This window comes from Elephantulus edwardii, unplaced genomic scaffold (genome assembly GCF_000299155.1).
Source record: "Elephantulus edwardii isolate Elephantulus edwardi_28Jun2011 unplaced genomic scaffold, EleEdw1.0 scaffold00302, whole genome shotgun sequence".
Lineage (NCBI taxonomy): Eukaryota > Metazoa > Chordata > Mammalia > Macroscelidea > Macroscelididae > Elephantulus > Elephantulus edwardii.
In genome coordinates this window covers 2,576,846-2,589,470 of record NW_006400052.1, presented here as the reverse complement: position 1 = coordinate 2,589,470, position 12,625 = coordinate 2,576,846, and the positions used below count along the sequence as shown (strand labels likewise).

General features: G+C 41.2%; 1 protein-coding gene across 1 annotated transcript in view; it reads left to right on the top strand.

The window, feature by feature from the left end:
- Positions 1-1,702: 1,702 nt before the first annotated feature.
- CXCL17 (chemokine (C-X-C motif) ligand 17) overlaps positions 1,703-12,625 on the top strand; it is a 15,872-nt gene continuing 4,949 nt past the window's right edge. The window contains 5 exon segments of the mRNA XM_006900962.1: positions 1,703-1,715; positions 4,879-4,917; positions 10,254-10,391; positions 10,925-11,008; positions 11,749-11,856. Coding sequence (XP_006901024.1) covers positions 1,703-1,715; positions 4,879-4,917; positions 10,254-10,391; positions 10,925-11,008; positions 11,749-11,856 — 382 coding nt within the window.

The following is a 12,625-nucleotide window of genomic DNA, read 5'->3' as shown; positions in this document are numbered from 1 at the left end:
CCTAGCTCTAAGAGAGATGCAAATCAAAACAACTATGAAAAAAAAAAACAAACCAACAACTATGAGATATCCTCACACCCCAGTAAGAATAGCAAAATTCAACAGAGCAGCAAACAACAAATGCTGGTGAGGTTGTGGAGAAACTGGAACCCTTATTCTCTACTGGCATGTAAAATGGTGCAACCACTACGGAAGGCTGTGTGGCACTTTCTCAGAAAGTTGGAAATAGAAATACCATTTGACCGAGCAATTCCACTACTGAGAATATACCCTAAAGAAACCATAACTTCCATCCAAGCAAATATATGCACACCATGTTTATTTCTGCTTTGTTCACAATAGCACAGAGTTAGAAACAACCAAATTGCCCATCAACAAGCAAATGACTAGAGAAGCTGTGGTATATTCACACAATGGAATATTATGAAACACTGAAAAACAAAAGAACTCTTGAAGTATTATACAAAATAGGTGACCACGGAGGATATTATTCTGAGTGAAATATCTCAGTCACAAAAAGAGAAATACTGTATAATTCCATTATTATGAATCAGGACCGTCAGGGGGGTTGGGGAAAACTAAGAAAGAGGGGATAAATAATGCACATCGCATTAAAACAGACAAGGGAGAGAATTGTACAAAAGGAATATATGATTAGGTATTCTTGGTATGTCAAGAGTCCAGAATAAGAGCTACATAATAAAGTGATTGGGGGTGGGGGACAACTATTTAACAATGAAAGAACTTTTTTCCCAAAGAAAAAAGTGAACTAGAGGGGAAGCGTGGACAGGGAGGAAAATGTGCAACAATGAATGAATAGAAATCCAAGTTCTTTATAAACTTACAATAAAATATCAATTAAAAAAAGAGACTACCTTTTTAAAAAAAATGTATTTTATTATTTGTTGTGCATTGTACCGTCAAATAAGATCTGACTGGTACAGCAGGAGATTGTCCCTCCTTCTCCAGCAGAGCATCTGGTGAATTCGAACGAGGCACAGCTGGGATTGCAGTGCAGCTTCTTGCCACTAGGCCACCAGAGCTCCCTTGAGACTACCTTTTATAATATGGATGACACCTCAACATAAAGAAAACAAAAATCCTCCCACCTGGATCAATAATCAACATGTTATTATAAATGGAAAATTTAAGTTGCCAAGAATTTCATTTTACTTAGATCCACAATCAAGACCCCTCAAAGCAGCAGTCATGAAATCAAATTATACACTGCATTCAGAAAGTCTGCTGCAAAAGATATCTTTAAAGTGTTAAAAAGCAAAGGTGTCACTTTGAGAACTAAAGTGTGCCTGACCAAAGCCATGTCTTTTTAATCACTTCACACGCATAAGAAAGCTGGACGAAAAGTGAGAAAGATCAAAGAAGGATTGAATTTGAATTACGGTTTTGGCAAAGAATATTGAAAATATCAAGGACTACCAGAACAAACAAATCTCTCTTGAGAGAGGCACAGATAGAATACTCCTTAGGCTCAAGAATGGTGAGACTTTGAACTTATTATCAGGAGAGACCAATACCCAAAAAACCTATCAAGAAAAAAAAATTTTTTTTAAACCATCAAGCTTGATAAAGCAGAGGATAAGTAAAAAAGAAAAGAAAACCCTTGGTGAACTGTCGGTACGGCCGCTCAACAACGGGCTCGAACAGTCAACTGTGAGAAAGTGGCTGTTTTATTCTATTGCCCATGAGGTTGCTGAGTCCCATAACAGACGTGAGGATTAGGTAAGGGAACAAAGAATGAACCGAGTGAAATTCCTACACCCCACGACTACTGACTCCAACTGATAGCAACCCTCTGTCAAGTGTCTGAGGTGGTAAACCTTTCTGGAAGACTGCCCATCTTTCTCCCATCGAACAGCTAGATTCAAACTACTAAGCTTTCAGTTAGCAGTCGGACTCTACTGCTGTTGTACCATAGCTGAACCGACGCATAGCTGACCTTCCGGCGGGTTTTCAGAGGCAGTTAATTGCACAGGAGGAGACTGCTGGTCTTTCTCCCGAACTGCGGGCCTTTGGAATTGCAGGTTCTTACCACCAGGCCTCCAAAGCTCCCTATGCACTACAAGCCACTATAGCAAAACGGTAATGATTTGGGGAAAGCTCACTGTGCCACTAGATGGCGATATCACAAACCACAGAAGACGGTGGCGGTTGAACTCGAGTTGTGTTCCAGCCAATCTTGCACGGTCTAAATCTGAGCTACTTAGTGCATCACTTGTTGCTGTTGTTATGTGCCTCCCAGTTGACTATGATTCATAGCGGCCCTCTGAATAACTTCCCTGAAGCCTGCCCCGTCCTGAGCCACCCGCCCCATCTCTGACACATCTGTCCCTATTGCCATCTCATCCAGGGTCGTCTTCTCCTACACTGATCCTCAACCTTTCCAAGCATGATGTCTTTTTCCTCCTGGCAACATGCCCAAAGTATGTGAGAGTCTCAAAATCCTTGTCTCCAAGAAGCAACTTGATTTCACTCTCTCCAGGACAGACTTGTTTGTTCTCTTGGCAGTATGTTCAATAGTCTTCTTCAGCACAACTCAAAGGCATCGATTTTTCTGTCATCCTTATTGATTATCCAGCTCTCTGACACACATCAAATGAGAAGACAATGGCCTGGATCAGGCATACCTTAGTCTCCAGACTGGCATCATTGCACTCTGGTGGGGTGCCTAACAGCCAACTCCTGCTTTTATTTCCTGATTGCTGATGCCAAGAGTGTTGATTGTGGATCCGAGCAAGATGAAATTGTTAGCAACCTCAATCTTTTCTCCACTTATCATGATGCTTTCAAATGGCCCCAGTGTTAGAAAACACTTTAAATGATAAAAATGATAAAAAGTTATTAACTAATCTTCAAATAAATAAGTATTCAACTTTTGCTAATCATCTCCCTAATGTCCTTTTTCTGGTCCAGGATCCCACATTAAATCAAGGCTACCTGTCTCCTTATTCTCCTCCAGTTTAGGCTACTTTCTCCATCTTTCTTTGTCTTTCATGGTTCAGCACTTTGGGCAAGTACTAGTTAATGAATGTTGTCAAAGATCCTTCCATTTGGGTTTGTCTGGTGTTTCCTTATGATTAAATTCAGGTCCTCCTGTTTTTGGCAGAAATGCCACAGAAGTGGCGTGCCTTCCCAGTGCATTATATCAGAAAGTCCTTGGCATTCGTCACAAGCACTACAACGGCTCCAATAACAGGCTCACGCACAGCAGTGACGGTGAGGCTGGTGCAGGACCTGGCAGCATTGTGTTTTGTTGAACTAGGAGTCACTATGAGTCAGAAGCAGCTCAACGACATCTATAATAATAACTTGAGTAAAGTGGTGTCTGCCAGGTTTTCCAAAGATCTCTAGGTGGTACAAACCCATCCAGTTTCACCCACAAAAAAGGTCTGGCAATCTGCGTCCATAAAGACTACAGTCAAGAGAACCCAAGGAGCAGTCTCATCTGTAACACACAGTGCCACATGACTCAGAATCAACCCAACAGCAACTGGGTTTGTTTGTTTGTTTGTATTGCCCAAATCCACCACTGTCTTCAAACTAATCTTGGCCCTTGATTGACACTGCAGGACAAAGTAGACCAATAAGGTTTCTGAGGCTGTAAACCTTTATGGAAACAGACTGCCTCACCCAACTACCTTGATGCTAGCAGTAAAGCCTTCTGAACGTTTTTTGTTTTTATAAGTTTCTCTAAATCTCTTTTCTCTATTGTAACTATCTTCTTGTATTCATAAATATCTTGTTGAGGGAGACCAACAAAATAGCCTGTTTCTCGTGACATTTTTGCCCACTAGTCAACTGATGATTTCTGCCTACAGTTATTACTGTGGTTTGGTGGTGCAGTCCATAGCATGTGTGCTGCTAACATAAAGGCCTCATGTCTCTGGTGGTTCAAATCCACCAGGCACTCCTTTGGAGAAAGAAAGGCAGTCTCTTCTTTTCAATATTTATAGCCTCAGAAACACACTGGAGGACCCAGAAGAGTCAGAACCAACAGTGGCAGGGAAGTTTGAGTTTGATTAAACAAATGATGCTTTTTTTAATTTCCATCTTTTCTTATAAATGTATTCATTGGAAATCTATCAGAAATAGTTTTTCCTTCTTCCCCATTTTACTCAACTATTTTACTCAACCCATTTACTCAACTATTTCATTACATCTATGTGGGCTCATGAATATTTGTGGGTTATAAACCATAAATAAACAGGTTGTTCATATTGTCACAGATCTGACTATCAATAGTTCCCTCTAAGCTGATTTCCGTGGCTTTTTTTTCCATTTTTTTAGTTGTTCCTTCCTTTCTGACATCACAGATAGTCCAAGCTCTTCTTGGACTTCCCCTAGTCCTGCCTGGAAATCAGCCATTTCTCTAACAATCTTTGGTTCTTTTTACTGAAGAATGATATTTACAAACTACGCTCATAGTTACTGGGTGTCACAGCTTCAAGTCCCTGTAGAATACAGAGCTGGAAGCATATGTATTTCTTTAAAAAATAAGAATAACAGTTGCCATCCTATTAGTTGTGACTCATGGTGACCCTATGTGTGTCAAAGTACAACTGCACTTCTTAGGGTCCTCAAGGGCTGGTTATTTGGGAGATCTTTCCTCCCAAGTGCTCCTGGGTGAACTTGAACCTTTAAACTTTTGGTTAGCAGTCAAGCATACTAACCGTGTTCCTTCCCAGGGACTCTCATATGTATTTACACACACACTTGCTGTTGTTAGATGCCCTTAAGTCACTCCTAACAATCCGTATGTACAACAGAATGGAACACTCTCCTCACCATCCTGCTATGTTAGAGCCCATTATTACAGTTACTGTGTCAGTTCCTTTCATTTTACAAATTCAGTAAACAAAGTCTCATTTTTACTTTAATTGTTGTTGTTGTTGTTGTTAAGTGCTGTCGGGTCATAGACAATTCACTGTGACCCTATGAACAAAAGACCTGAACACTTATATAACTTTCATCATTTCTTCCAAGTTCTTAGGGTTTCCAGAGGCAATCTATTTCAAAAGTGGATGCCACTCCTGCTTCCAAGCTAGTTTTAATTGGGGAGTTCCACCAAACACTGTCCACCATGGGTAACCATGATCACATTTGACACATCAGTGTCACAGTGTTCAGCATCATAGCAACCACGAGTGCTATACCACCTAGAAGAATGTTTGACCAAAAACAATTAAAACCAGGCCTGAGGGCTGCAGATTAAAATCACCCACCTTTGGCTTGGTAGCATAATTTTCTATCCACTAGGCCAACAGAGCTCTTTCATTATTGTTGTTGTTGCTGTTGTTGTTGTCAAATGTCATCTAATAGTTACATGTTTATTTTATTCATGCTAGGAAAAAAATACAAGCATACTTCAGTCTCATAATTTTACAAGTAATGCTGCCTGCATAAGCTGAGGCTAAATTTTTAAAAATAAACTGAAAAGAAAAAGCATAACGTAAATAGTGTAGGTGGTACATGGCTTAAAAAAAATCACAAATATAAACATCTGGGGTTTGGGGAACATAAACTAGAATTCCATGCATCCTCATTTTTTTATTATATAATATTTTATTAACTCACACTCATTTCCATCAAATTAGAATTGACTCATTAGTTGACCCTCAAATGGGTTTTCGAGAGATTATAAAATGCACAAGCAAAGATTGCCCATCTTTCTCCTGAAGAGTTAATGGTGGATTCCAGAGAAACATCACCTTAGAGTTAGTAGTTCAACTCCCAACAGACCACTCCATCAGAGCTCTGTAATATATTAGTAGTTGTTGTTGATTGCCCTTGAGTCTTATACAAGTCATACAACTCATACAACTTATACAACTTATACAACTCATACAACTTATACAACTTATACAACCCTAGGAACAGAAGGCCTGAAGCCCTTCTATAACTATCGCCATTTCTCCAAGTTCATAGAGTTTCCAGAGACATGTTGTTTAGGAAGTGGATGCTTCCAAACTCCTGCTTCCAAACCTGTCACCAACCACTGTCCACTATGAGTTACCGTCACGGCATTTGACATCCCAATGGCACAAGGTTCAGGATCACAGCAACCCCAGGTTATCTCAGTACAGAAGAGTGTTGTACTACTTTAGAATTCTGTTCCTCCAAAATATAATAACTGACTTTTAAATACAAAGGTCCTTCCCGAGGTCTTGTTGACTCTTATGCTGACTCATTTTTCAGTTTCATCCATGAAGTTAGTAGTACCATGCAGAACCACAAAAAGAAAACCGGCGGAAAGACTCTCCTTACCTTCGTGAGCTTGTTCTCCTCAGCCTCTATTTCCTCATCTGAAAAACAAAGGGGGAACAGGAAGTAGTTAGTGACAACTTGGTTAACTAGTACAGGTTGTTTGTTTGTTTGTTAGCATTCTATTGTGATCAGAGTGAAAGTTTACAAAGTAGCTTGGTTTGCCATTCATGAGGTTTTTGTTTGGTTGTTTGTCTTTTAAAGTGTAATTTCCATTTTATTTTCAGACGAGTTTTTTCTTCAGCCTTTTAAGGAATCAAATCCTTACATGGATTTTGGTGGCAGTCGTAGGTGGAGGTGTCCGGTCCTTTCGGGCTTCGCAAGAACGGTTCCTCACCACCTTGCTGTGAATGGCACAACTCACACAGTAGTGCAGTTTCACATAGAGCTTTGAAAGCACATAGGCGTTGAAAACACTCGCTTCGGAAATGTCCCTGACAGCAGCTGCCTCTACTATATTTCGGATTACGAACTTCTTAATTGCCTTGTCTTTGGGCACGCACCGGGCGCAGTTCGTGCAGTGAATAGGCTGCGCGTGGCCACGGCCCTTTTTGGCACGAGCGTTGTTTCTCCTTTTCTTCGTCATGTTGGAAGCGAGGGTCCGAGAGCGCGGTTTTTGTTTTATGGCGTTGATTACAATCCCACAATGCACCCTTGTTGATTCTCCCTGTGATTGTGGGATTGTTTCCAATCATCCTTTTATCCTCTCCTTTCTCTTGCCTTCTGGACTTTATCCATGGACAAACACTGTCCTTCCAATCCTGTGTGTGATTGTTCTAAGGAGTGAGCTCTTCCTGGTGATATTGTTCATCTTGAAAGTTGAGCCACCAGGTGATTTCCATTTCAGGCTCAAAGAGTCACTAAGGGCCATAACCTCAGGGCTCCCACCATCTCTGTTATTATCTGTGAGCCTCGTCATCGTTATGATTTTTTTAGTTTGGCTCCACATTTTATCTGCTCCTCCATTCCAGACCCTCTCCTTGATCCCTTTCAGAGTGGTCAGCAGGGCTAGCTGGGCACCATCTAGCTCTGACCTCAAAGTCATGTAGGTTGATGTTGCTTTGTTAATATAGACTAATAATGCCCACACTCTTCTTAAAAGCAATTTGGTAATGACAATAAGAAATATAAAACTTCTTAATTTTTGACCTAGTGATTCCACTTCGGGAAAATCTCTCCCAAGAAAAATAATCCAAAGCACAAAGGAATATATCAATGTCCAAAACTAAAATAATCTAAGTATTCAGCGAGAAGAGAAAGTTTAATAACTCAAGCATATGGACTTGTAGTGAGTATTGTACTGCCATTAAAAATGTCTGTTATAAATTATGAATTGGGGAAAAAGAAATATGTACATCTACTATCAAACTCAAACTCACTGCCATCAAGTTGGTTCTAACTCACAGCCACACTCCGTTGGGTTCTGGAGCTACAAATCACAATGGGTGGGGCCTGCCCATCTTTCTCCTGTGGATTAGCTGGTAAATGCACACCACCAAAGACCTATGACCTTCAGGTTAGCAGTGCAACTTGCTATGGACACTGCCACCAAACATGTATACAATATATAGGTGTTATATGTATACTCTGTGTGTGCATGATATATACTGTATACTATATATATATATAACATAAAAATATATATATGTATATAAAACATAAGAGAGGTCTTGTGGCAAGAAGGTGCACTGCAAACACAAAGGCACAAGGTTCAAATCCACCAGCTTCTCTGAGGGAGAAGGATGGGCAACCTCCTTCTGTGCAATGAATTGCCTTTGAAAACCTGCTGGAGAGTCAGCTATGGGTCAGTTCTAATCTGAAGGTACAAAACAACAATAATACATATAACACAGCATATGGTGGTGGTGGTTGTTATGTGCCATCTAGTCAGAAAAGACCCATAGCTGACCCTATAACAGGTTTTCAGAGACTGTAAATCACATGGGAGGAGAATAGCGTATTTTTTTAGTATTTTTAAATAGATGTATTAAAAGTATGCTCTATATACAGAGAGCATATACTTCAGTTATCATTATATAAAGAAAATCAGATGCAGGAAACAAATACACCAAAACAACATACCAATTAGTTGGTAAGAGTAAAGGTAGCTTTTCTGTACTTGCCAAGTTCCCTCTGCTATAGGTCTACATTACATTCTCTCAGTAGCACAAATGGTTAACACACTGAAGTACTAAATAAAAGTTCAGAGGCTCATCTGAGTCTACCCAGAGACCTTGGGAGAAACGCCTGGTGTTCAGCTTCCCAAGAAACGGCACTAAAAATCCTGTGGAGCGTAGTTCTACCCTGACACACATGGAGTCACCAGAGTTCGAATCAACTCAACAGTGACTGGCACTATTATTTAGAACGTAAAAGCTTTTCAGTGAAGGGATTTAACTAAGCATCTCCAAGGTTGCCTCTAGTGCTTGTGGGTTTTCTCTGGGACTAGGAGCAGAGTCAGGGGAGAGTAAAATGTTAGAAAGGTTTAGATGGCAGGACTTATGCCTGTTTACGATTACTTCAATGCACTCAAAACAGCACATGAGATTATTTTACAAACAGCCTTTGAGGAAATGATGCAACACTATCCATTTGTGTGGCAGAAAGGGCACAAGTTTGGGAAATAGAAGTCCTGGATGGAATCAAATTCTTTCTCAGAGCCCTCTCCTCTCCAAACACTGTGTCTGCCCACTTAGTGAATAAACATTTATCAAGTGCCTACATGTGCCAGGAACCACTGGCACAGGCTCTAATGATGGTGGCTGACTTGGAAAAAAAAAACAAACCATTGACCATAACTTCTCAGTAACAGAACTGCATTCAAATGTGATGAGACTCATGTGAAGGCACAATTAACTCTGACCTGAAATAGCAGAAACTGGAAACATCATCTAAGCCCAGTTCCAGTTCCAAAATCTCAAGTCTAGAAACCATCATATTTGATTGACATAAAAATAGCTTGTTGTTATGTGCTGTCAAGCCGAGTCACCTGCAACTCATAGCAACACTTGCTCTGAACTCTGAACTCTGCTCTGAAAATGCTCTGAACTCTGCCCTAACCCGAGTCAGTCCACTGGGTCCAACACACTTAACACTAATATCCCGGTCTCTGTGTCAATCCTCTCACCCAGGGTCTTCCTCTTCACCCTTCCAAGTATGGTGTCCTTCTGCAAAGACTGTTCCCTCCTGGCAACATGCCTAAAATATGTGAGATAGAGCTTCAAAATCCTTGCCTCCAGGAGCAACTCGGTTTCACCCTCTACAAGAAAAATCTGTTTATTCTCTTGGCAGTCCATGGAATGTTCAACACTGTTCTCCAGGACCACAACTCAGCAGCATCGGTCCTTCTTCTGTCATCCTCAGTCATTGTCCAGCTCTCTGATGCTTAACAAGTAACTGCAAAGACCATGGCCTGGATCATCTGAGGCACATCTTGGTCTCCAGGCTGACATAATTGTATCACTAAATGGGGATAAAACAGTATCAGGTATTAAGACAGACTTGGATAGAGGCAAAAAGAGGAACACGTTTTGTTCTTTTTTGTGAATTATGGATTTTTAAAAACCAAACCAACTCAGAGAGCACGTGAAAATGTTGATTTATAGAATAATCTCTTTTCTTTCATTCCTTAAGCTAGACTTTTTCTAGGTAAGCTTTTGAACTTCAGTTCCTCATCCATTTAAAATATCCTTCTTTGGCCTCAATTCTGGCCTTGGGAGTGGACAGTTTAATGCTACTGGACATCTAACAGGCAACAAGAAGTTAAACCCTTTTTTAATTATTATTATTTTATTTTATTAGTGTGTGTGTGTGTGTGTGTGTGTGTGTGTGTAGTGTCAAATCGAATCTGACTGGTAGAGGAGGAGACTGTCCCTTCCTTCTCCAGCAGAGCATCTGGTGGAATGGAACCGCATACCTCCGGGATTACAGTGTAGCTTCTTGCCACTATGCCACCAGAGCCCCCTTGACCACAGCAAGAATCACAAAACGCCGCATGCACAGGAAGATCACATCCTCTTCGCTCTCCAGGGAGCTGTGGCCGAAGTCCAACACGTACTCCATGGCCATCAGCAAGGACGACGAGGTCCAGGTTGTTCGAGGACACCACCAAGGTCAGCAAGTTGTCAAGGAGGTCCCTTCTGTACAGAAGGAAGCACATCATCTCCACAGGAAAGTGCATTGTGACAAGGCTAATGGACAACTGCCCACGTGGGCACTCACTCAAGCAAGGTGGCCTCACCAGGCTGAAATTGGATAAAAAGCAGAAAAAAATTTTGAACGTAAAGCTGAACCTCAGCAAGTGGAAAAGAGAAAGGCAAATAAATACAAGGGAAAACTTATTGAGAAAATGCAAGTATGAATGCAATCTGTTGAGCAACCACAGTTTAATTTCTAGCCAAGTAAGTGAATGTTCTTGAGAACTTTCCTATCATTGTTCAGAAATGGTTCTGTAAATCTGCCGTTGCAATTTCGTTTCATAATTTTAAGAATAAAAATTGGAAATGTTAAAAATAAAATGTCCCTCTCTTGAGTAACCCAGGTCTCTGAGCAATTAAATTGTGCTGGCCTAAGGGCCCCCATTCCGGAAGGACCATTTATGCTGTTCCCTTCCAGCGCCTGTAAAGGATCTATCTTCTTCCAACAGGGGCCACCAGAGGCCACAGGGACCAGCGTCAGGCCTCTGGGAGGTGGCGGCTCCAGGAAGGCAGCCAAGAATGCGAGTGTAAAGGTTAGTATCTCAATCACAATGGCAATCACACCACTGTCACCCCAGTTCTCTCCCTTGAGTCCCTCTGAAACGAGTGCAGATATTATCTGAGCTGACTCCATTCAGTCCCCTCTCCACAGCCCTCCCCAGGCAGCACCAAACCGGCTTCTTCCTGAGTCTCAGGCAAGAGATGGACTCCTCCAAGGTCCAGGGAGAGCTGGCTAGATCTCTGACTGTCCCCTCCCCCTTAAACTTTTCCCCAAGGACTCAGAGCTGCCTTCCTAAAGGACCTGGTCCCCCAAAAAGTATCCTGAGTCCTCTTTCCAATCTTATTTGACATATGTTGCTGTTGTTGTTGATTGCCTTCAAGTCGCGCACAACTCATAGCGACCTTGAAGCCCCTCTACAACTTTTGACATTTGTCAAAGTTCATAGTTTCCAGAGGCATGTTATTTATATAGAAAAGACTTACAGCCATGTGGCAAAATGGCTTGCCTGAGGCTACAACGCAGGCACCTCATTCTTTAGTCTCCCAGCAACATCCTCCAAACCCGCCACCAAATCCTCACCTGTACAAGTCAGGGCAAAACAACACAGAAATCCTGGTGCCAAAGTAACCGCCTTTCTGCATTCTTCTGTGTTGACCCCTCTCCTCACCCTATTGCAAAATGAGAGAGAGAACATGGCTTTACTTGCCATGCCCTGTTCCCTACCCCAAACAGATTATCTCTCTCCTTTAAGCAGCAACCTTGTGATTTCAGATTGGCGCCTGAAAACCCCTAAAGGAAAATTTATGACACCGACAGTGCCCTGGCCACAAAAGAACCAGTGTCCCTGTGATCATTTCAGAGACAATGTAAAGAAAACTAGTAAGTACCAATTAAATGGCATTCCTTAAACCACAGTCACTCTGGAATCGTTGAAGATGAGGTCAGGGTTGAGGGTGGACAAGAGGTGAAATGAAGACCAGAATAAGTTTATCTCAGCCTTCCTTTTTATCCAGTATCACACTGCAGGAAAATAGAGCAAGATACAATTCTCCTGTAACCAAAAAAGGTTTACAAATTCCTATATTTTATAGGGTTTCTCTCCTGTGTGGACCCATTGGTGTCTATTAAAGTTAGACCTCCAAATGAAACTCTTTTCACAGAGAGGACATTTATACGGTTTCTCTCCTGTGTGGAAAATTCCTATATTTTAAAACCCTCTTCCCTTGTCTGCTTTCTAGTCATTATTGATCTCTGAATATGACATCAATGTCTGTCAAACAGTATTTTTGTCTTCTCCTAGTAGTTTTTTAACTCACTTCCTTTAAAAATTGGCAATTATTGGGGGGGAGGGCTGGGCAGGGAGAAAAGTGCAGCAATGAATGAATGGAAATAAAAAATCTCTGTAAATGTTCATTAAAATTAATAAAATATTTTTTTTAATTGGCAATTATTAAGGGAGCTCTGGTGGCCTAGTGGCAAGAAGCTGCACTACAATCCCAGAGGTACGCAGTTTGAATCCACCAGATGCTCTGCTGGAAAAGGAGGGACAATCTCCTCCTGTACCCGTCAGATCCGACTGGATGGTACACACACAAAGTAATAAAATGAAATAAAAGAAATTTTATTTTTAAAAATTGGCAATTATTGA